This window comes from Pinus tabuliformis, chromosome 1_2, assembly GCF_031772625.1.
Source record: "Pinus tabuliformis cultivar Carrire ecotype Pingquan chromosome 1_2, CPIR1, whole genome shotgun sequence".
In the NCBI taxonomy this organism is placed as follows: domain Eukaryota; kingdom Viridiplantae; phylum Streptophyta; class Pinopsida; order Pinales; family Pinaceae; genus Pinus; species Pinus tabuliformis.
In genome coordinates this window covers 210400653-210425260 of record NC_142298.1, presented here as the reverse complement: position 1 = coordinate 210425260, position 24608 = coordinate 210400653, and the positions used below count along the sequence as shown (strand labels likewise).

Genomic DNA, 24608 nt, shown 5'->3' with positions numbered 1-24608 from the left:
ATTGTTTAGAGTGCACTCTGCCTAAATAAATAATTATTGCATAAAGTGTCTTTTTACTAAGCGTCAAACTTAACTTATAGTTTATAACATTAATTTTTATCAAGTCTGGGTTATATCACGCTTCGCAAACTTTTGTAATCCACAAGATTGGCCTTTAAGTAAAGTGTCACGATGCGATAAGTATTGGCTTGCTCTACCACAATATCGCAGTTCACATATTCCAGCAAACTTTGTGAGTTGTGCTTTTTGTGAAAGCCGATATGTGATTACAATAGGCACTTCATTTTACAACTTAGCTTTAAATGGAAAGTTTAATGATATCCTAAGTTTATTACGATGATCCCTTCCATCACAATTTGTGGATCCTGATTGTTAATTAAACTTTGACACACTTGGTCCAGCGATATGTGATAAAAGCTAGAATTGCTCTTCTTAAAGGGATCTGACTTGATAAAAAAAAATGCTTAAGTGCTAAGTTTTTCTTGGAGGATTTTTTATAAAGGGTCATCATTTATTAATAGAATATTAACTGTTAAATCAAAAAATGGAGGGGCTTTTGAACAACACAATAAGGTGGAAAAAATAAAAATAAAAAACTAGGACCAAAACCATGGTTTTGCCCATAAGAATTCATGTATGTGGGGTGGAATTGACATGGTCCAACTTTACCTTAGAGTTTATGCCTCTAGTATTTGGCGACCATTAGTTTTTTCCCAAGGTTATGGAGTTTATATGGATATAAAAGGAGATTGAAATAGAGCAATGAGCATGTGCATTCAATGATTTCTTCATGTGTTTTGGCTTGAACAGGTGTGCACCAAGGGTAAGAGGAGGCTCAGATATGTCTGCTTGAAGATATGGAGTTGATACTAGAGAATCTAATGATGGATTTACTTGTATACTCACTAGTTTAATTGTAGATCAGAAGTGATTTGAGAACAGAGAGATAAAGCAATGAAGATCTCGTGTTATAACTTGTTTGCAAGTGCCAGAGGTCAAAGACTTATATGATTTGAATATATAAACCATGTGCATTGCTTGTCATTTTTATTGCGGATCTAATGTAGAGATATTAGAGTAGGATCTACTTCAAAGGTTCATTAACTTATAGAGATCCTCATTCACAATTATTTGTGACAGTGAAGCTCCATTTATGTATATGCTTGGTTTGATTTCTAATCATAGTAAGTGAATGATCATTATTGCTCCTCGATGTGTTATTAAAAAATAGACAAAGGGTCTTGAGTCACCATTACAGGTAAGTGTTGTATGCCATGATCGAAGAGATTTGAATGGTGTATGTAGGGATCAATGTAACAGAGACTCTAGTGCTCGTAGTTGCTTCATATGTATGTAGATCTTGGTTGTATTGATTGGTTGTATATCTAGTTGGCTAGTAAACCATTTGAGACTTGAATAATATGTAGAGATCAAATGTTTGTATTCAGGATTTGCAGAGATGGTAATCACAGAGTATAAAATTTTATGCATGGATTACTTGTTATATTTAAAATTTATAATGATGATCCTTATGTTGAAAAGGGTTCAGAAGTGATTTCTTTAGGGCAAAAACTTATGAGTAATGGTACTTATCTCTTGTTGACATTGTTGTTGGTTCTCCTAGATTGAGTTTGTTGCAAGAGTACACTTATTGATTATGCTAGCAGTGACCTTTGCTTGATAGTGACAAAAGTATCATGATCTTCATCTTTGATTAGTGATATGATATTGCAAGGACTCCATATTGTTGTATGGCTTGTTGCAAAGTTTGTTGAGAGAGTTTTGGATTATTAATGAGATAATTTTTTAATCTGAACATTGATATGTTTGACACATGTTTGAACTGTGATTGGAATGAGCTAATGATTTAGAGATTGCACTCATTAAGAACTTATTGCTTTGCTATAGTGATTTATTGGATAGAGAACACTTTGACATAGATGAACTGTCAGTATATGAGTTTATGGTGATAATTGTCTATGCAAAGAAGGGTTTGACAGTGACTGTGTATAGGAGATCTAGTTGTGTTGTTGTTGATAATTGATCCTTATGAGTTTGATGAGCCACAATGAAAGAAGTGTTGTGTTGTTGGTTGTTATTGTCTTACATTGTGTAGTAAAAGGAATTTGATGAACTTGATGCTTGACAGTGATATAACATTTGGCCATGATATTGGCTTGGTGCAAAGCTTTGTACATTGACTTAAGAGGTTGTGACTTGATGGTTAGTGGATGAGATTTGATAGGGTTGTGATTTGGTTGGTATTTGGCTTAGTATTGACAGTGATAATGAAAAAAAGAGTTTGATGGTTTGGTTTATAACTTGGGTTGATGAGATAGTGTTATGGCTTGGTTGACTTGGTATAGACAATGATTTGAATGATCATTGACATATTGGTTTGACTTGGTTGCAGTGGTTTAATTAGTACTCAATGGTTGGTATATTAGTATTCAATGGATTTAATGATTATTTCATTATTTAGTAATTCAATGATTCAGTGTTTGGTATCTTGGTATATGGTTTGTGTGGCTGGTGGCATGCATGTTTTAGATAAGTGGAACCAAGATGAAAATTTTGAAACATGGTCCATGAAAGTGTTGAGGTTGTAGCCTTCAGTGTGAGAGATTGGAGGCTGAGGTAAGCATTCTAAAAAGTAAATTAACAGAAAAAGACAAACATTTGAAATTTCATGATAGTACCAAGATATTGGACAATCTTCTTAACAATCAACAACCCCCTCCATCAAATCAAGCCTTGGCTTTTATGAAACTCTTAAAGTAAAATCTTGTTCTCAAGCTTATTCTAAGGTCAACAAACAAAACTCTGAAAATCCTAGTAAAGAATTAAGAAGTCAACCAGATCAACAATCAAGGAAAGTGAATTTTCAAAAGAAATCATTTGTTCCCAATAATAGAAACAACAATCGACTCTCTCCTTTGATCAATGATATTGAATGTTTTATTTTTCATAACTATGGACACATTGCAACCAATTGCAGAAGAAGATTGTGCAGGTCTCAAGTAAATAGTTACTCCACATGAAGATCACTAGCTCCCAGGTACTCAAGTTTCTTTTAAGGGTATTATTTTACATGCAATGTATTTGGTCACAGAGCTAATGATTGCAATAGGAGAAATATGAGGTGGAAATATTATGATTCTCTTGCACCCTTCTCTGGCCATGTAATTTGTTATACATATAACAAGTGTGGACACACAACAAAAGAATGTAAGAACAAAACTATGAATTCATACAAACAACAAGTTGATTACCTCCAAAGCAAGCAACCAGACAAGAATATTGTTATCAATAGACTTGGAAAAAGTGGATCCACCAGCACTACTCATATTAAGCAAAAGAAAGAGGAACAAGTAAGGTGTGGCCTTGCTTTGTGCACATTTGAAGAAGAAGACCAATGGTACTTAAACAACAAATGCTCTCATCACATGTCTAGAAATAAGATAAATTTTATCTCTTAGGAAAAACAGGAGTGGTAAGTTTATTCTTGGAAATAGTACACCTGCAAAGGTTCTAGGAATGGATAATGTTGATTTTGATGTTAAAAATAGAGAAGAATTTAATGTATTATTGGCTGAAGGGCTAAAGCAAAACATTCTAATTATAGACCAAATAGCTGATAAAGGGCATGTAATTATATTTACATCAACGGGATGCAAAATTATAGAAGAAGACACTCGAAAAGTTATAGCAAAAGGATACAAAAATGCAAATGTATTATATGTAATAAAGAAGAATCCAGTAAAAAATAAGAGATCTAACACCACTTCTTTAGACTGAAAGTAAAAGAAAATAGTCCCCACTATGGTCTATTATATCTAATGTTATTTTTGAAGTGCATATGGAGAAATCAAGTCATGGAAGGTGTACTTTTCATCACTTCTTCTATAGTAGAGTCTTCTCCTACATTTGAGTATTGACATTCGTGCTCTTGTGACCCTTCCCAAATTCCTCCATGTGCTCCTCAATGCATCACCTAGATCTAGAAATATTTTGATAGATGCCAATAGAGGGAATCTTGATGTTTTGCAAGGTAACTCTATTTTATTAAACTGACTTCTCTTTGTTTCCCCTCTTATTTTGTTAATGCTTTTGTAAAGACATCTCATGATGATCTTGAAATGACCTTTGTTCCTGTATTCCAATCAAGATAGACTTGTCATATTAGATTTCTGACTTTCTTAATTCATCTTAATGAAAGTGTTTTTTCTATTGGAAAAAAAGGTGTAAGGTGTTATACATGTAACAAGTTTGGACATTTAGCAAAAGAATGTGGAAACAATACGATGAATTAGTATAAAAATAAGTTGATTCCCTCCAAAGCAAGTAGCCAAACAAGAATATTGTTATAAATAAACCAAAGTTGGATCCACCAACACTACTCATAATAAGTAGAAGAAAGAGAAACAAGTGAAGTGTGGCCTTCCTTTCCTTTCTATGCATTTGAAGAAGAAGACCAATGGTACATAGGTAGGGGATGCTCTCATCACATGTCTAGAAATAAGAGAAAATTTATCTCTTAAGAAAAACAAGAGTGGTAAAGTTAATCTTGGAAATAGTACACTTGCAAAGGTTCTAGGAATGTACAATGTTGATATTGATGTTAAGAATAAAGAAGCATCTAATGTATTATTGGTTGAAAGGCTAAAGTAAAACATTCAAAGTGTAGCCCAAATAATTGATAAAGGGCATGTAATTATATTCACATCAACTAGATGCAAGATTATAGAAGAAGACACTAAGAAGTTATAGCAAAGATAAAAAAAATACAAATAAATTATATGTACTAAAGAAGAATCCGGGCCTTCATACTAAGAGTGAAAGAAAATAGTCCCCACTGCAATCTATTATATTTGATGTTATTTTTGAAAGGATTACAAAAGCGCATATGGAGGAAAGTCCCATAGGATGTGTGGTGCATAATCTCTACTTTACTCTAAGATTGAATTCAAAGGTGTAAATAACTCAATGATGACAATCAAGAAACTCAACCTTTAGTAATAGGAAGATGAGAAACCTAGAAAATTGACTAGGCATAATATCACGAAAGAGATTTAAACACAATTAAAAGACAATAGGTCAAATAGGACTACAAACCCTCTTTTCTATCTTGAAAGGTGGGAAGATAAAAATTGCCCTCGCAACTAGAGTGTTTTACTATCTCTATGTTTTTTTAGAACTTGTTTTTTTTTTTTTGAGAAATTCATAAAGATTTGGAGGCCAATAGATTAATAGTTGCAATTATTTTTCTTCATGGGGTGGGGTTTACCTGTTAACTCTTAGTTTGTTTTATCATTATACAAAATTTTGACTACGAATCTCAATATGGGGACAACGATCACTTGTTATCTGCAAATGCAAACTGACACATTATATTGTTATTCAAGGAAAATCATGCCACCTAGAATTACTGATTGGTCTGGAAGAGGGCAATCATTCACTCTTGCCAAATCTCTCTACCTCTTGGATCATTATTGGATCATTAACTTGTGCAATCTGTCACTCTTGTCAAATGCCTCTACATCTTGGATAATTAACTTGTGAGATCTGTCACTCTTGCCAAATGCCTAGTCTCAAGTCATTAACTTATTTCCTTATGTCAAAAGAAAACTAACTCTTAACAAAATCAAGTCATTAACCACATAAAGCTGCACTCGGATTTTATCGTTCAATCAGAACCCCCTCATTTGGAATATTGCAAGCAGATAAATGCAATGACTAAATTTTTATAAGCGATCACTAAAAACTCTTCGAACCAGTGAATGATAGAATGGTTGTACCCAAAAAAGTGAGATACTCTTACAAGTCCAGTAAGTGAGATCTCCACATCATATAAAGCAGTGTCGCTAATATTTTTAGGGGAGTATATTGTTGAGCGTCTTCAAACAAACTTATATCGGGAAATATATCAGAAATTCACTGAAGCATCAACAAACACAGTTGGACTTCCAAAACTCAGAAAACGTTGGAAAAAACCAGAGAAACTGAGATAAAAATAAAAATATTCAGAGGAATCAGAGTTATTTGCAACAATGGTGTAAAGCAGATTAAAAAAGAGGGTAAACATATATGTCCAATAGCTGAAGTGCTAAACCCTTTATTTCTTTCTTTTAGTTGTTAATTGCCAAAAACCCATCTTAACCTGGAGCCTTAACTCCCAAATACCCATCTTAACCTGGAGCTCTTCAGTCAGTAGAAGTTTACACCTTAATTCTTTTAATCTCTTTTATGTTTGATCAATTTCAGAAATTTCAAGTAAACAGAAATAAAATAACCAGGTAATTTTCCATATATTACCAAATTAGTTCAACTCCCAAATACCCATCTTAAGCTGGAGCTCCTCAGTCAGTAGAAGTTTAAACCTTTATTCTTTTGATCTCTTTTATGTTTGATCAATTTCAGAAATTTCAAGTGAACAGAAATAAAATAACTAGGTTATTTTCCATATATTACCAAATTAGTTAAATGGAATTGTCAAGTAAATTCGTGTTGTGTAAAAATCAAATAACTAGGTTATTTTCCATGTATTGCCAAGTAGTGTTAGTACAATGGAATTGAAATGCACATTTAGGATAATGCCTATGCCAAAGTGAACGAGACATCAGGCAGAAAAGAAGAATACTGCAAAACCTTTGACTATGTAACAAAGACCAACCCTTTTACAGACAGATCCGGTGCAAAGAGAAGCTCCATTTCAGGATAGGTAAAATTAATAAAAGCGATGCGTTTGTGTGCACACTCAGATATTCATTTCGTATATGATTAGATAATATAAAAGAGAAGCAGATATGTATTTCTTATTAGCGCCATAAAACACAGTATATGGGACATTGCTGGATTAGTAGAGAAAGTTACGATCAGAAAACACCCTTGTCAAAATATTCAAGTGTTAGACGGTGAACCAAGTGAAATATATACGTAATGCAAATAGCTTATTTGGGAGTTGAAGGCCTGCTTCTGCCACAATAGTTAAATTAAAAAGACTGAACCAGAATATCAAAATAAGCAACAGACAATATGTCCAAGTAACCAACAAAATATATCCTAATGTACTAACTTAGCTTAGAGGTTCTGATAGACTTTCCTTGTATGGTAAGCTACTATCAGAAAACACCCATATAATAAGGATGCTGTCAGCGAAACTTCCATGGTTAATCTCTGCCTCCCATGAATCAGATAAGCAATTTAAAGGGCTTACCTGGGATTATGAAGGCAATGGAAGAGAAGATGGATAACGACTAAATAATAAACGCAAAGCAGCATTCAGCGATGGGAACAGTGAAGAACTCATGAGCTATTCTACAGCTTATTACAAAGAAGTCATAGAAATTGAGCCTGAGAATGAACGCATTCTCATCAGTTCGAATGCTGCAGCAGCAGCAGCAGCAGCTTGTTTACCTCCCCCTTCCTGGGTTTCTTGCAGCATTCTCCCATCAAGAGTAGCATCCTCCCTTGTAACTAAACCCTAACCCTAAACCTAAAACTCCACATGGTGGGACCTTATTCAACTCGGGGGATTAAGATCACAACCAAATCTTCTTTACAGAATTCCCCTTTAGGATGTTATATGCGCTGGGCACAACGGGATTGTAAATACAGCACGTGGCCTTCCCTTTGCATATGTGAATCCCCGACTTGTATAAATTCGTCCGTTTATTATCTCGTTAGTTTGGGGTTAAAGTTTGAAGAATGATGCTGAAATTTCTTTGCTATTTTGGAAAATGTTTTATACGGTTGCATAACAATTAGCATCCCACTTGTTTTATTCGCACTCTATTAAGTTTTACTCTATAAATGCACACTATATTAAGTTTTACCCTATTTAGTTATCATGTTAGGTTTTAAAGTGTTTTAGTTATCATGTTAGGTTTCACTGTGAAATTTCTAGGCATCGTGTTAAGTTTTGATGTGATTTTTTTAATAAATGGTCTTATGTGATTTTTTTTCTAAATGATCTTACTCCTTGCATCCAAATTCATGAATACCAAGTGATCGTGTTAAGTTTTGATGTGATTTTTTTAATAAATGGTCTTATGTGATTTTTTTTCTAAATGATCTTACTCCTTGCATCCAAATTCATGAATACCAAGTGATAGAGATGGGTGTTGGAAAATGGAAAGTGGTTGCTTATTTAAATTTTATTTTTTTTAATTTTAATATTTGTTTTGAGGGCTTATTTATTCTTCTTGTGTTCTTTAGTTGGATATTTTCACCAAATAAATATAAAAAACCAAACAATAATTCAGGACACAAAAATTAGGCTCCAAGCCACGGCAAAAGCCCTCCAAGAGGAAAACTCAAAAAAAATTATCTTCTTAAAATTTGCTTCAATTGACAAACAAAGACCCAAACCCTAGACCAAGTCTTTCTCCAAGAACCAAGTCATCCCTTCGAGCAAGTCCTTCCTTGAACTTACATCAACTAGCTACAACCTGCAACTATTACTTAGTTCTACACCTTGTTCTGCACCCAATTTTGTACCTTTGGCCTCTTTCGCACCTAGTTCTACACCTTCGGCCATGTACATTCCAAGAGAGATCAAACTTCTTAAGTTGAGTGAGTGCCAAATGAGGTTAAACCACTTCCTTTATATATTCTTCTCAGGGGGTTGAATTCCCTTATTTGGGTCGACTTGTAACTACCTCGGCCAACTTGTAATTTTGGAGTTTCTGAGACTTCCTAGACTCAAAAATAATTCTTTTTACAATTACAAATTGTCTGGAAGGGTCTTATAAACATGATGTTGATCCCTTTGACTCATGACAATAAATCTTAAGACCTAAAAATCCCTAGAATCATAAAGAACATGCTTTTACCTAGAAGACTATTAATAATGAGCGTGAAACCCATGCTTTATAATAATAACTTTTTCTTTTCTTCTCTTGTTTGTTACTTAGGATACATATTGAAATGAGTACAACAATTATGAAGACTGAAACTAGTTACATTTTCAATGCTCCCTCTTAACTCGGGGGGTATTCATAATTGTATAATGCCATTCTCACATTGAAGAGTTCCCATAAGAAGAGTCAAATTGATAAGCCATAAAGCATCATCATTTAAACTAAAAATGTCCCTGAAGCATAACTAGACAATCTCTTCTTTAATTAAGAGCATTATCTTGAGAGGCTTTATGTGTGATACCACACTAGCTCTACAAGGAAATTACCCCATCTGCATGTCCATAAGGTATGCCCCTTTAGGACCATCCTTATCTTGGATCTTCAATCTTGAGCCCTCAAAGAATATTGTTCATCTTCAACTACTCTTCTCTTAGATTCTTGTCCCATCCTCAAAGACTGTTAGTGCCTTTCCTTTCTTTATTATATCCTCAAGGAAACCATAGATGCTCATCCAATCCTTTATCATCCTCTCTTCATCACCTGAATAATAGAATGCACATGTGATGTCCATCATCACTCCCTCTCAATCAGAGAGGACATCCCCATTCTCCCTTAATATTGAGAATAGAACCTTGCTCCTTATCCAATGAGACTCCTTTGCTCCCTCTCAAAAACCAGGTGAGATTCCAGAGTTCCTTTTTATTTGGGAAGTCAACACCACAAGTCTTTCAGCTTGTCTTCATGAGAGTACCAACTACTTGATCTTCGTAGCTACGTGGATCCCTCTTTCTTTCGTATCTCTTGCTTTCTTTTTAAGGTATCATGGAGCCATCTCTACTCTTCGTTCTTGTGACAGGATCCAAGTCATCTCTCTTGCTCATCACTTTCTTCTTCGATATGAAGGCATTGCATTGAGCCTTCCCAAACTTCAAGCTTGATCATGGCTTTCTTATGAAAGTGATCTTATTTGACCTTCAGATTATCTTCTCACCCTGCTACCCTCAAGATGATCATATCTTGACTTCATAGTTGTCAGTTATCAGATATTGAGCTTCCCTTAATACTCTTCATCTATACAATTGAACTTACCTCAAATGTCACCATGTATTCCTGCAACATTCTTCCAGGTAACAAAATAATATGTTAACTAGATAAACAAAAATTAAAATTAGACATACCTCATCATAATGGCCTTCTCGTACCATCAACATCCTCATATACCATCTCCACTTGAAACTTCCTTCATGCATTAGAGTGATCAAGGATCGAACTTGATTACCAAGTTACTAATTTTCTTCCAGAGATTTATACTGCATGTTAATCACTATTTATATATTTTAGAGAAAGTCCTACTTTTTTATTCACCTTAAAATAAGTCAAATCCTACTTTTTCAAACATCATATATCCATATACGTAAGCATATTCTATGACCAACTTTCTTTTCACAATATTCTATACAGATGAATCTTATCAAAGTTTTACATCTAGCATGCATTCCTATGCTTTCACTCAATCATCTAGCTATCTGCCCTAAAGTGAGCCTGCAACTTGACCCATTTCATTCCTTCATCCCTTTAACAATATTGATTCCATATTACATGGAATGTCTACTAACCTTGTCATGATGTTTTTCCCAAGGACCTTTCAAAATGATGGTCCTTTATGAATCATGATGATCCAACTAAGTAGGATGACAACTTCTAACATAATGTTAGATAATACCTATATGAACATTATGCAAAAATGGTCTATCTATCCATCTATCTCGATGATATCTACAAAGCAACTTAATCATCTAAATTCTGGACATGCTACTATCATATGTTTTTCTCTATGATTTTATACATAGTCAAAATCAACAATGCATATTATCTAAAGGAAAGAACATTTTTTATAAAGAACTTGACAATTAGTGAACCTTCTTTAGTAGTAAAGATCCTTCACTTCTTCATTATTTTCCTTCTTCTCAGGTTCTCCCACTACCTCCGCTACATGAGCTTCACTTCTTTCCTTTCTCTTGTTGTTTTGTTGACTTGGATAGTCCCTGTTAAAGTGCCCAAACTCGCTGCACTTGAAGCATTGAACCTTGGGCATGTCTTTCTTCTTGGACTTACCAAACTTTCCCTTATTTGTCTTCTTGACTTGGGATAAAAAGACTTGAGATTGCTCATTTGATCCAATATCATCCTTGACCTTGCTCCTCAATTCTTCCAATATGCATTGGGCACACAACTCATCAAAGGGAGTTGAATCCTTCTTGGAGTAGATGCTTGTTGCAAAGTTGTTCCATTCTGGTGGCAATGGATTTAGATCACATAAGGTCACTTCCATATCATAAATTGATTCCCCAAGTCCTTGCAGATTGTCTTTTATCTGAGAGACTGTCATGAGAAAGAATGCTACATCCTCATCCTTTGATTTCTTCATTATATATAACTTATTCGACAAGGACATATTTTGTCTTGATGTGCTTACAGAGTACAAATTCACTAGTTTGTCATACATATCCTTGGAAGTCTTCAAGTTTACAATAAATGGAATAAGAGAATCCTTGATTCAATATGATCCTTTGAGCCCTTACTTCCCCTTTCTTGTACTTTTCTAGTTCTTATGTCTTGTCTTTGCTTGGTTAAGTGATTTCCCTAGTAATATATTCCATCACTTCTTGTTCGTGAGTATCAAGTCAATTTTTTTCTTCCATGCTAGATAGTTTGATGCCCCAAAGAGCTAATTTCTCTCCTTTCAGAAAGAACCCATATGACTTGAGGATTCAAACATGATGTAAAACTATGATACTTACTTGAGACTGAGATTCTCCTTTATCGTGTTTTCAATATTCTTGATGCCTTCAAGATATTTGAAGAGACTCTCTTGAAATATGTTCCCTAGGATTTTTCCACCAACAGCTTCCAAGGTTGATACCTTCCAAATAGATTTCCTTTTGCGAGATCAACACCCTTCTTACAAGATTGATGTAGTCTTGGTCTTCTTCAATGTAGAAACCCTAGATCAGTAGATATTATACCAATGATTATTTAACTTGATTCCTTCAAGAGACACTCCTTGAGAGTTTCCTTTTTCCTTCCCCTTGACAAGCAAATCCTTCTAGTGTCCTTCCAGCTACCTTCCTTTTTCACTTTAGCTCTAATACCATGTTGGAAAATGGAAATTGAAAGCTTATTTAAATCTTATTTTCCTTAACCAAATCTCTATAATGTGATTAATCCGAAAGATAATCTTATTATCAATATGAATCACAAAACTCTAAAATCTAATTTAGTTATTCTTCTTGTGTTCTTTAGTTATATATTTTCATCAAACAAATATAAAAAATGAAACAACAATAGAGGACACAGAAATTGTTGAAAATAGCAACAAGAAATGCTAAAAATAGAAATGTTAAAATAGCATTGCTATAAATAGCATTTCACGATATACTCCAACTCTGTTGGAAATAGCAAAAAAATAGAAATGCTAAAAATAACATTGCTATAAATATCATTTCGGGATAGATTACAATTTTAATTAGTCCCTAAATTAAAATTTGAATTTAGTCTCACCAGCTATTTGAAAAATAATTAATTAATTCATCTTGAGTTAATTAGTTAGAGAAAATCAAACATGAAGTCTTTGTGAAGACATGCAACAATTATCCCTTTGATTGAGGAAGTTATCCCTTAATTAAGGAGATAAGGATGACTTATATTTGAGTTGTAATTAGTTAACTCAGTTAACTGAGTTAAGTCCAGTTAAATTAATTCCAAACAGTTGGGGAAACTAATTGTGAGTTCAATCAGTTAATGCATGCATGCATGCAGCTAGTGTTCTCTAGATAACTGAATATTCTCTCATAAATAACTCATGCATGTCAGTTCAGAGAAAGACCCAGTTGAGATTAAAGGAAGGGACAATGTACTATCAGTTGGAGGAATTTTCCTATAAAGGAAACTCATCCATGCAGAAGCAATCATCTCCTTCAGGATTGCGCAGTTATTTCAGAGGTCAGAGCAGTGTGTGAGGTGAGAATCACACAGGATACAGCTAGAGGACCCAGGAGAAACTGTGTAAGGAAATAGGAGGCTTGGAGGACTGAAGGAAGGCATATGTGTTTTCTATTCTGTCTATGAGCAGTAGTGAGGGATTGTTCTGAGCGCTGGATAGCTTGTGAGCTAAAGCTTTCTGTAATCCTGAGATATTTCCACTTGTATGATAATACAAAGATTGGGGATTTTAGCTTAGGCTTTCCCTAGAGTATTCTTCTGTGTTCATGTGTGATTGATTTCTTCTTCATCTGTTATATGTGTTCTATTTGATCTTGCTCAAAATTGATTAAGCTTCTGCAAGTTTGTTTGTAAAAGTAGATCAAGTATTTTGCTTTAGTATATTGCATTTCAGGAGATCTACAGTAAAATTTCTACAAGGTATCAGAGCAAAGATGATCGGAGCAGTGAACAGTATACGAAGAAGAGAATTTGAAGTACAAAAAAAAATAAAAATATTGGGCCACGATTTTGCAGAGAAAATCTGAAAATTTTTGTGCAAAATTTTCAGAAACAAATAGCAGATCTGGATTCCTTACAAAAAAAATACCCAAATTCAAAAAAAATCAGCTGAATCAGAGTTCAGATGAGGGAGATATCGTTGATTTAAAATCAGCTCTTTTTCTAGAAAATTTCGTGATGGTGGGAAAGATGAAACAGATTGATATCGGAGCCAAGTTTATTAGAGCAAAGATTTAAGAGGTTGTGGAGCAGCCACAACTGGAGAAGCAGAGAGGAGACTGATTGGAGGCATCCACTCATGCAGAGACGTCCAGTAGGGGGAAATTTCGAGCCAAGTGGGTAGAGGGATCACATGCATCCATACCTCCAGGTGTGAGGTGGGGCAATGTGAAGTGATAGTCCCAAGAAGGCTGAAATAGGGGTAGGATCCTTGAGGTACCCAACCTCTTTGATTAAACCTTGCTACGGGAGCCCCAACGAGGAGTAGCAGGACTGACTGAGTGGGTAGAGACAGATGTGGATGGAGCAGCAGAGGGAGCTTCAACATCAGAGGGTGTTTCTAGTCCAATAGGGAGGTCAGTTGGGAGATCAATTACTTACTTCTTAGTAACTGAGTTGCAGTGCAGCAGTGGGCAGCATGATGCAACATGATGAGAGGAGGTGTAGTGCAAATGCAGTGCTGGGAGAAAGGACCAATAGCAGCACAGATGCAGTGGGAGGAATCAGTGTGATTGATGCAGTCAAAGATCAAAGTGACAGAGGCTAGAGTAGTCAGATACTAAAAGGCACAGAGGTGCAGAGTTTTCAGTTGATAGAGGCATCATTCTGATTTAGGTTGGATATTTTTTATTTCTAGAGTTGTTGGAGCAAGAACACTTGAGAGAAGTGTTGCATGCAAAACATTCTAAAGGTTCAGGATTGGGTTCGAGTTGAATGCCTTTTTTGTTGAGAGGGAGTGTTGAAAATAGCAACAAGAAATGCTAAAAATAGCATTACTATAAATAGCATTTCAGGATATACTCCAACTCTGTTCGAAATAGCAAAAAATAGAAATGCTAAAAATAGCATTACTATAAATAACATTTCAGAATAGATTCCAATTTCAATTAGTCCCTAAATTAAAATTGAGAATTAAAATTCAAATTTGGTCTCACCAGTTGTTTGAAAAATAATTAATTAATTCATCTTGAGTTAATTAGTTGGAGAAAATCAAACATGAATTCTTTGTGAAGACATGCAACAGTTATCCCTTTGATTGAGGAAATTATCCCTTACTTAAGGAGATAAGGATGAGTTGTAATTAGTTAGCTGAGTTAACTTAGTTAAGTCGAGTTAAATTAATTCCAAATAGTTGGAGGAACTAATTGTGAGTTCAGTCAAGGTCGTGGAGGCGGCGTAGTGGTAAAGTCGGCCTCGTCATGACGGATCGGTCTTGTGTTCGATCCCGAGCAAGGTCGTAGCTCGTCGTGCGAGTAGTTAGTCTAAACCGGGCCAAGCCCACTACCTTTGGAACGATGGATGTGGAGACCGAGTGGAGGGATCGGAGGTCACGAGAACAAATCCCAGGCCCTCAAAGAAACCCATCTCAGGAGCGTAAGAAAGCGGCCCTGGGGGAGACTCGCAATGAAGATCAGAGATCCATGGAGGAAATTTCGTGTGTGGCCCGGCACATTCGACACAGCCCAGGAGGCAGCCCGTGCATACGATGATGCCGCCAGGGTCTTGCGCGGCGTAAAGGTGAAGACCTATTTCGCTCTCGCCACCGACGACAGTGCCTCTGCTGCGCTCGCTCGGACGCGCACCCCCCGGTGGATTCGATTGTCGCACCCTCAGCAGCAAGGGCCTCAAGATGTCAAGGCCACGGCTCTGGCTTTGTTTCCTTCCGTGCCGACCTTGGAATCAAGCAAGAGAGAGCAGGAAAATGCAACATACGCATGGTCTTTGTATGGATCTGAGGCAATCACTTGCTCTCCGAAACGCAGTCTCAGCTTCAGATCTGACAAAGATCTGCCAGATCTGGTCATCCAGAAGGCAGAAAAGCCCGCGCTCTGGCCAGATCTAGTGATCTGCATGGGATCAAGGCCCTTATCTGACTCCTTTCAGATCCAAATTTCTCAACCTTCAGGCAGTACCATCATGCAATGGGTTCGCCCCTCAGATCTGGTGCAGGAACTCAAACTGAATCTAGAGCGCAAAATGGGGATCCCATCTAGCCTTCTGTGACTTCTCTTTCAAGGTAAACAACTGGAAAACCCTCTTCCCCTCTCTGCTTACAGCATTTCCAGGAACAGCTCGGTGGTGGTGACCCTTCGTTTGAGAGGAGGTGCAGCGGGACAATCTTCCTCTACTCGGCCTTTCTCATATAAGGACGCAGTTCACTCTGAGAACCCCAAACCCCCGGAAGCCCTTAAATCTAAGGCCTTCTTGGTTGACAAAATTGAAGAAGTTCCCTCTGTTGAACTCATACATGAAGAGATGGATTCCCATCTTCAAGAACTTGCAGAAAGAGCCATCATTTGCAGATTTAATGGATTGTGGCCGCGATCTCAGGATCTCTATGCATGGATCCATGCAAACTGGACACATCATTGTAAGATCTTTTTTTGTTCGAAAGGTTATTTCATTGTTCTATTTGATAACAATAAGCACTATGAAAAGGCCTTAGCAGAGGGCCCTTGGTTCATGGGAACTGCAGGGCTATTCTTGACTCCCTGGTTCCCAGATTTTGATCCAGCCACTGTAGTCATTACCAAGACACCAGTATGGATTCGGCTTCCAAACTTACCTGCCCACCTTTGGAATACTTGTGTCTTCAGAGCTATAGGAGACACCTTAGGCAGCTTCATCAGTGGAGATTTTTGGCGGGAATCCAAAGGTCTCTACTCATATGCAAGAATATGTGTGGAGTTAGACCTGAGCAAAGGTCTTCCAAAACAAATCAATCTCAAGATAAATGACTTTGTCTAGACCCAGACATTGGATTACGAGAATACTGCTTTTCAGTGCCGCCATTTCCACCAATCTGGGCATTTGCAGAATACTTGCCCATCTCGCACAAGGCCAACGTCTCCAAGCCCAAGTCCAAACGATGGGCTCCCTGCTCTCCTCCTCCAGTCGTGGATTCTGATTCCTCCAGCTCTGAAGATGAAGATGGCGATGAAGAATTGAATCAGGCCCCTCATTTCGTGGCCCCTTCCACCGATGGCCTGGCGCCTTCCTCTGATTCAGCCATTGCTCAGAAACGTGTCCATTTTTCCTCCTCCTCGGATTTAGAAAAGGAGGGCTCCCCTGTGGAGGACCCCAATCTTCAAGTTGTAATCGCTCATCCACCCCAAAATGGTTGGGTTGAAGTTAAAAAAAGGAAAGGGAAAAAGCTTCGTGTTGAAGCCTCTACCCTTTCAGGGTAGCATTCAATGCTTCTTTAAGCTTTCAGTGACTAGTTGTAGCTCCTTGCTTGCTTAACTCCTTCCCCGGAATCGAGGTTGATAGTCCTATCATTTCCGGTTGCTGGTATACTGCATCTCTGGAATGTATCCTCTTGTACAATATTTTTCTGCTTAATAGAATTAGTCTTAATCGAGAAAAAAAAAATTGTGAGTTCAGTCAGTTAATGCAAACTAGTGTTCTCTAGATAACTGAATATTCTCTCATAAATAACTCATGCATGTCAGTTCAAAGAAAGACCCAGTTGAGATTAAAGGAAGGGACAGTGTACTATCAGTTGGAGGAATTTTCCTATAAAGGAAACTCGTCCATGCAGAAGGAATCATCTCCTTCATAATTGTACAGTTATTTCAGAGGTCAGAGCAGTGTGTGAGGTGAGAATCACACAAGAACAGCTAGAGGACCCAGGAGAAACTACATAAGGAAATAGGAGGCTTGGAGGACTGAAGGAAGTCATATGTGTTGTCTATTCTGTCTATGAGAAGAAGTGAGGGATTGTACTGAGAGTCGGATAGCTTGTGAGCTAAAGCTTTGTGTAATCCTGAGATATTTCCACTTGTATGATAATACAGAGATCGGGATTTTTAGCTGAGGCTTTCTCCAAATTATTCTTTTGTGTTCATGTGTGATTGATTTCTTCTTCATATGTTATATGTGTTCTATTTGATCTTTCTCAAAATTTATTAAGCTTCTGCAAGTTTGTTTGTAGAAGTAGATCAAGTATTTTGCTTTAGTATATTGCATTATCAGGTGATCTACTATAAAATTTCTACAGAAATTAGGTTCCAAGCCAGGGAAAAACCCCCCCAACAGAAAAACCCAGAAACTCCTCTCTTCTTAGAATCTTCTTCAATTAAGACAGAAAGACCCAAACCCTAGACTAAGTCCTTCTCCAAGTACCAAGTCAGTCCTTCCAACAAGTCCTTCCTTGAACCTACATCAACCAACTACAACCTACAACTGTTACCTTAGTTTTGCAACTTCAACTCAGTTTTGCACCTTCGGTCAGTTCTGTACCTACAACTTGTGATGCAACCAGTTTAGTATCATTGCCCTATTCTACACCCGATTTTGTAGCTTTGACCTGTTCTACACCCGGTTTTGTACCTTCGGCCTGTTCTTCACCTAGTTCTGTACCTTCAACCTGTTTCACACCCAATTTTGTACCTTTGACCTATTTCGCACCCTGTTCAGTACCTTAGGCATGTTTCGTACCCGGTTTTGTACCTTTGGCCCTGTAGCTTCTAAGAGAGATTGAGCTTCTTGAGTTGAGTGAGTTCCAAATGAGGTCAAATTGTTTCCTTTATATAGCCTTCTCAAGTGGTCGAATTCCCTCCTTCGGGCCAACTTGTAACTGTGAGGGCCAACTTGTACTTTTGGAGTTTCCCAAACTTTTTAGACTAAAAAATAATTCTTTTTACAATTACAAATTTCCCGCAACATTCTTATAAACATGATGTTGACTCCTTTGACTCATGACAATAAATATTAATACTTAAGAGACCCTAGAAGAACAAAGAACATGTTTTTGCCTAGAAGATAATCAATAATGAGCATGAAACCCATGCTTCATAATAATAAATTTTTCTTTTCTTCTCTTGTTTGTTACATAGGGTACATATCGAAATGAGTAGAACAATTATGAAGACCGAAACTAGCTACATTTTCAACAACGGGATCTCTCTGCTTTCACTTTCTCATAACCAAAAGGCATTATCTCTTAGTTCTAAGAAGCCTATGCTTTCTCTAGGAAGTGATATCGAAATCAATCGGGTTATGAGCCTTTCCGTATGCGCCTTAATGGGGAAGTTCAATTATATATCTCTCTCAAGGGACAAGATTTTGACATGGTTTAACATTCATTGGAAGTCGCTACTTGGACACTGCCCTACCTTTAGCCTTCCAATGAAAAATTGGATTCACTTTCATTTTCTAGATAAAGGAAACCTGCTTACTATTCTGGACCAAGCTCGGGTTATTGGTTGAAGGCTTTTATGGTTGCAACATTGGCAGATTGGGTTTAACCCTCTTACTATAAAATCCAAGTCTCACTACCTATGGGTAAAACTGATAGGGTTTCATTTAGAGCTTTGGACAAGACAAATAGTCATCAAGGTAGCCAACAACATCATAAAATTCATTTTCATTGAGGATATGTCTCTGGTATCCTTTAATAAGCGGGTTATGTGGGTACCTATGGATATGGACCTAGAAAAGGGTTTGCCATCAGAATTGGATATCATTTTGGGTGATTTAATCTTCACACAATGTCTAGACTACTGGAAATCCATTTTTTGGTGCTCAATCTATCATCAAATGGGCCACCTCAAGATGACATGTCATGTTTTTAGTTCGAAGGGTTCACAAAACCCTAGTTGGGGAGATTTGGCTTCACTCTTGACCCGTAATGTTCTTAAAGTTTCAAATGATGTCCTTTAGGGTCATGTGGTAGGTAAATTGGAGTTGTGAGGTTCAGGTTGGACTCCTTATGGTCCAAAAACAAGTATGTTGAATTTTCCTCTTGGAAAGGGTGTTTCAAACCAAGAATCCTTTAGAAACGATCCCTTCAATCTAAATTATTATGTGGCAGATGTTTCTTGTGTGGTGGAGATTGGACCATCTCTTCTAGTTTCAATGGCTGAAATACATGGGTTTAAAGCTAGCGAGGGTCCTCTCACAAACCCTTGTGATGGATCTACAAATCCTCCTTCTTCAGTTTGGGACTCGATGGCTTTGAGGGACACCATCTTAGGTAAGCTCCTTCAAACACTCTCGATAGATGATGTTTTTTTGTTAGATAATTTTGTAAATTATGCTTATAAATCCTTTGCTACTAATAATTCATCTTATGTTAGTTCACCTTCCTATGATCCTCGTTGCAACCCTCTCACTTCTTATGTCTTTCATGCTCTGCCCTCTTCCAAACCATCTCCCCGTGTCTATAAAAACCCCATTCTCTACTCTTCAGACATCCCCAAATCCTCTCTCTTTACACTTGGCCTTTTAAATAGCCAGGATCCAACCATTAGCCCCTGTGTTGATGCTTGGCCTATTACTCTGAAAACCTACTACCAAATTCTTCTAAGGAGGAGTCTTGTAAAGAGGCCATTTTCCCTCTCAATCCCTCATACTCCTAATATTTAAACCTAGTTTTTATTCCCTCATATCCCTACCCTTTATCCAAAATACAATTAAAAGATAAACTGATGTATTATTCAATAATGTCATTTTTCGAAAGAAGAGGTCTAATAAAAAAGATCTCGCTCAAGCATCCTTTTCTTGGGGTGATCATTTTGTGGAGTCATCACAACTTTCTGAACCTAACAAGGCCCTTGGTGCATTGCAACCCTCTCCCTTCCATTATCGATGATTATCATGTCCCTAAAGATCACGGGATTAGGGGGTCCTACCAAACTTTGAGCCCTCCATAGATTAGTGTCTCCACATAACCCCTCGATAACAAAATTTCAAGAAACTATGGTCTCTATAAAAAAATCCAAAGAAGGCTTGCATCATATTTGCCCAAATTGGTGCATTTGTTCGGTGGATGCAGTGGGTCAATCTGGAGGTCTTGTTGCCCTATGGAACCCAAGGAATGCTACCCTCAGATATTACTCTTCCTTAGCTGGTATAATCTCGGAAGGCCATCTCTGAGGAGTGGATGATTTGGCTATTCTTGTTAAATGTTATGGTGTGTATCTTAATAGAGAATCCTTTTGGAATCATTTGTTCAATAGTGGACCTCTTCAAAACACTCCCTTATCCTTTCAGGAGCTATGAATTTTAATTCTTCTAATAGTGAAATATGGGGATAAAATGCCTGACCTGATCCCTTTGCTCAGGTAATCTCTTAGATCACATGTGAATCTCATCTCATTGATGTATGCCCAACTCCTCTCAGACCCACATGGAAAAATGAAAGAATGGGGATTGAGGGGGTGGAAAAATGGATGGATAGATTCCTTATTGCTAACCCATTGATTTCTAAGTTGGGTAAATACAAATCTTGGATCTACGAAGAGGTCAGATCAGATCATTTTCCTAAATTATTGCAATTGGACTTTAATGTGTCCTTTTCGAAGTTCCGTTTTAAATTTAATAGATCTTACCTTAACGAGGATTCCTTTAAATCCCTGGTCCATGATTGGTGGATGAATTTCCATGTTGATCCCTCCATATTAGCTATGGATTCATGGACAATAGAAATGGAAATTTCAAAACCAAATGTTAAAATATGGTTCTGAAACTTAATTTGTGAGCAATAATGTGTGTTGGAGTCTAATGAATTGGAAATTAATTTATGGCAACATTCTTTCATTCATATAGGGTTTCCAGAAGATCTCAAAAAAAGGATATGCTCCTTAGCCGAAAGGAAAGCATTCCTACTCAAATCTGAGGAGGAACGTTAGAGACTCAAAAGCAGGGCAATTTGGATAAAGGAGGGTGATCATAATACCAAACTCTTCCACAAGTTTGCCTCTTATAGGAAGAATACAAATGTTATTTGCGACATCCTGGGTGTTAAGGTTAAGTCTCATTGCTCACAACAAGATCTGGAGAAGCTTGCCAGTGTTCAATTTCTAAGCTATATAAGGATCCTAGTGACTGTCAAGAGCATAATCAACTTAATGTAATTCAAAATTTCCTAGTATCTTTTCTAATGAGGACTCTACCATAATGGGCTAGCTGATAACCCTAAAATAGATAAATGATATCTTAAATTCATTCGCCAAAAATAAAATTGCAGGGCCAGATGGGTGGATTTTTGAGTTTTATCTTGCTTTCTTTGATCTATTTGGGGGTGACATCTTGTGTCTGGTGGAGCAGGCGAGAGTGACTGACAAGGTTTTTGGAGCTATTGACTCTACTTTTCTAACTCTGATTCCTAAATTATCTAAGCCTCAACCTTTTAACGACTATCTCCCCGTATCTATATGATCTTATATACAAGGTGATTGTAAATATCTTGTCCTCTGGGTTGAAAAATATTTTTTCTTCAGCTCTAACAAAGGAAAAATTTGGTTTCTCTCAGGTCAATTGATTCATGATTCCATTGGTTTAGCCCAAGAGGCTCTTCACTATATCAAAATGAGGAAATCTTGTGCCCTCATTCTCAATATGGATCTTGTCAAGGCATACAATAGGGTGACCTAGAGCTTCCTTCACCTTCTTCTTCTCTGTATTGGTCTGGATGCAATGATGACCAACTCGATGATGGGATGTGTTATGTCAGCTAACTTTGTAGTGCTCATCAATGGGTCTCCATCTACGTTCTTCTCACCATCCAAGGGTTTAAGACAAGGATGTCCTTTGTCCTTGCTTTTATTCATCTAAGTTATTGAAGGATTAAGTATGATGTTTATTGTTGCAAAGAGAGAGGGACGTCTAAAAGGAGTTAAGGTATCGAAATCCATCCATCTAACGCATCTCTTATTTGTGTATGATGTCCTAATTATGGGTTATAGTTCTGAATCTGAATTGAACACATTTAGCAATATTTTCTTTATCTTTTGGTCAACTACTAGAATGTTGATTAGTTAACAAAATTATAATTTTTTTCACAAAAATTTACCAGCTCAAACTATTTCTTATATCGAATCTTTGCTTCCATATAATATGGCTACTTTGGAACAAGGATTCCTCTATTTTGGTTATCTTAAAGCCAAATTATTATTATGTGGAGGACTGGAACTGGTTACTAAAGAGGGTTGAGGACAGGGTTAGTAATTGGTGCTACAGATGGCTTTCGATTGGTGGAAAAATTACTTTAATCAACCCGGTATTGGAAAGTATTCCTATATATTGGCTTTCACTCACAAATATTGCTAAGTCTACCCTTCATAAGGTCTCACAATGTATGACCAAATTTCTATGGAATCATTAGAGAAATTTTGAGGTCAAAATAGGCCTCAAAACAAAAATTTACAGCCAAAATAAACTTTATAAGAACCAATAGGATTCAAGATGACAATATCAACCATGGGGGATGATTCACTATTTTTGGAGTAAACAAGTAAAAATATTAAAAAAAAAAAAACTACCTTTTCAACTTGTATTTTCAACTTATCCCCATATTTTCTAACTCAAATTTTGAGTAGGAGCACTCATTGGATGCATATTCATCATCCAAGGAGTACCCATATTGCATACTTTCAATGGGCCCTACTACAAAAAAAAATAAGAAATGCATGAAAATCATGATTTCAAACACGTTTTTTGTGTGATTCTTATTTTTCGTTTGGTAGGGCCCATCGAAATTATGTAACATGGGTACTCCTTGGATGAGGAATTAAATTTTGCATCCAATGGGTGCTCCCATTCAAAATTTAAATAAAACAATAGGGACTTAAGTTGAAAATACAAGTTGAAAAATTAGTTTTTTCTTTTTTTCCCTCTAACATTTGATGATGTAATCTAACCTTATTTATTATTTCCCATATTATTTTATATATTCCTTAGGAGGCCCATTTGATACCTCAAAATTTCTCTAATGGGTAAAATCATAAGCACATATCGTCACCTGGTCAAGTGGGATATTTTTGCTCAACGAAAAGGTCAAGGTGGTAGGGGGTTTAAGAACCTCTAATGGTTTGGTTCTACATTGGTTATGAAGAGTTTCAACAAGCTATCACATGGAAAGGTTGATGAAGTAAAATTATATTGCAGAAATATATTCACAATATTTATGTTTCGGAGGGGCTTTGGCCTTTTGAGCCTCACAAATATAATGTTGGATCAAACATCTAGAGGGGCTTACTAGTCACCATTCCTTGGATCACTAATGGTTGATCTGGAAGTTGGAGATGGAAATAGGTAAAGTTGGGGATTGACCCTTTCATTAGAGGAGCTTCCTTGTATCAATTATCCCCAGAGCTCATCTCTCAACTCAATATTCAGGGTGCTTCTAGGCTTTTCCATTCTTTCTAGCTATCATTGTTGCACCCTTTTATTGCAGATGGAAAAGTTCTTCTGATTTGGGTCTTAACGATGCTCTTGTTGTCGAATGGGACAAATTTTTTAAGAATATTACTCTATGTGGTCTAATACTATCAGAGTAGGGAGATCCAATTTCTTGGGCTTGGAACTCATCTAGGAAAATTACTGCTAGTCATGCCTACAATGCTTTTTCAGTTATTTCTTTTATGCCTAGGGAAAACTAGTGGTATAAAAAGATATGGAATTGGCCTATTACTCCTAAACTGAAATGCTTCATCCGGATGGCTTTTGAGAATCAGATTCAAACATGGGACTTGTTACGGAAAAGGATATATAGGGCTAATATTTGTATCCTGCTTTAAAGATTTAGAATCTGGTAATCACTTGCTTTTTGTGTGTGAACTTGTGAAGGTTGTTGGGGCAGTTGCACTCAGGTTTCTAAATATTTTTGGCCTTGGTCCTTAGTCTCCTCATGATCATTATCTCCTCTGTTGGGAGCATAATAAGGGAAATGATAAAGCCATACCCATGTTCATCACCTGGGCATCTAGAAACTTAGGAATAAATATATTTGTGAAGGTAAACCCATCAAGATCGCAAAAATCTTGCCTCAGATAATTGGTTTTTTGATTGATTACCTCGAACATTTGAATCTTTCTCAGAGTCACACTATATGGTATCATCCTAGTCTTCTCACTGAAAATGTAGGGTTTTTTATGGTGATTATCATTATGGTGTATGTGGCGGGGGTGCAATCACATTTCTCCTAGGTAATGTGACATTTCAAACTTGGATGAATCTAGGTTCAGGGTCTAATACCAAAGCAGAGATTATTGTTGCTTTGGCCCTCTTATATATTGTTGT

The 24608-nt window shown here is 36.7% G+C and overlaps 1 protein-coding gene and 1 non-coding gene across 2 annotated transcripts in view; both read right to left on the bottom strand.

The window, feature by feature from the left end:
• LOC149205190 (importin subunit alpha-1b-like) overlaps nucleotides 1-14948 on the bottom strand; it is a 92436-nt gene extending 77488 nt beyond the window's left edge. Inside the window, exon 1 of the mRNA XM_089397338.1 lies at nucleotides 14869-14948. Coding sequence (XP_089253464.1) covers nucleotides 14869-14948 — 80 coding nt within the window. The remainder of the gene's footprint in view (nucleotides 1-14868) is intronic.
• On the bottom strand, nucleotides 7102-7223 carry LOC149205191 (small nucleolar RNA snoR83). Its single transcript, XR_016253189.1, has one exon. It is a non-coding gene; the product is annotated as a small nucleolar RNA snoR83 (small nucleolar RNA).
• Nucleotides 14949-24608: the final 9660 nt, after the last annotated feature.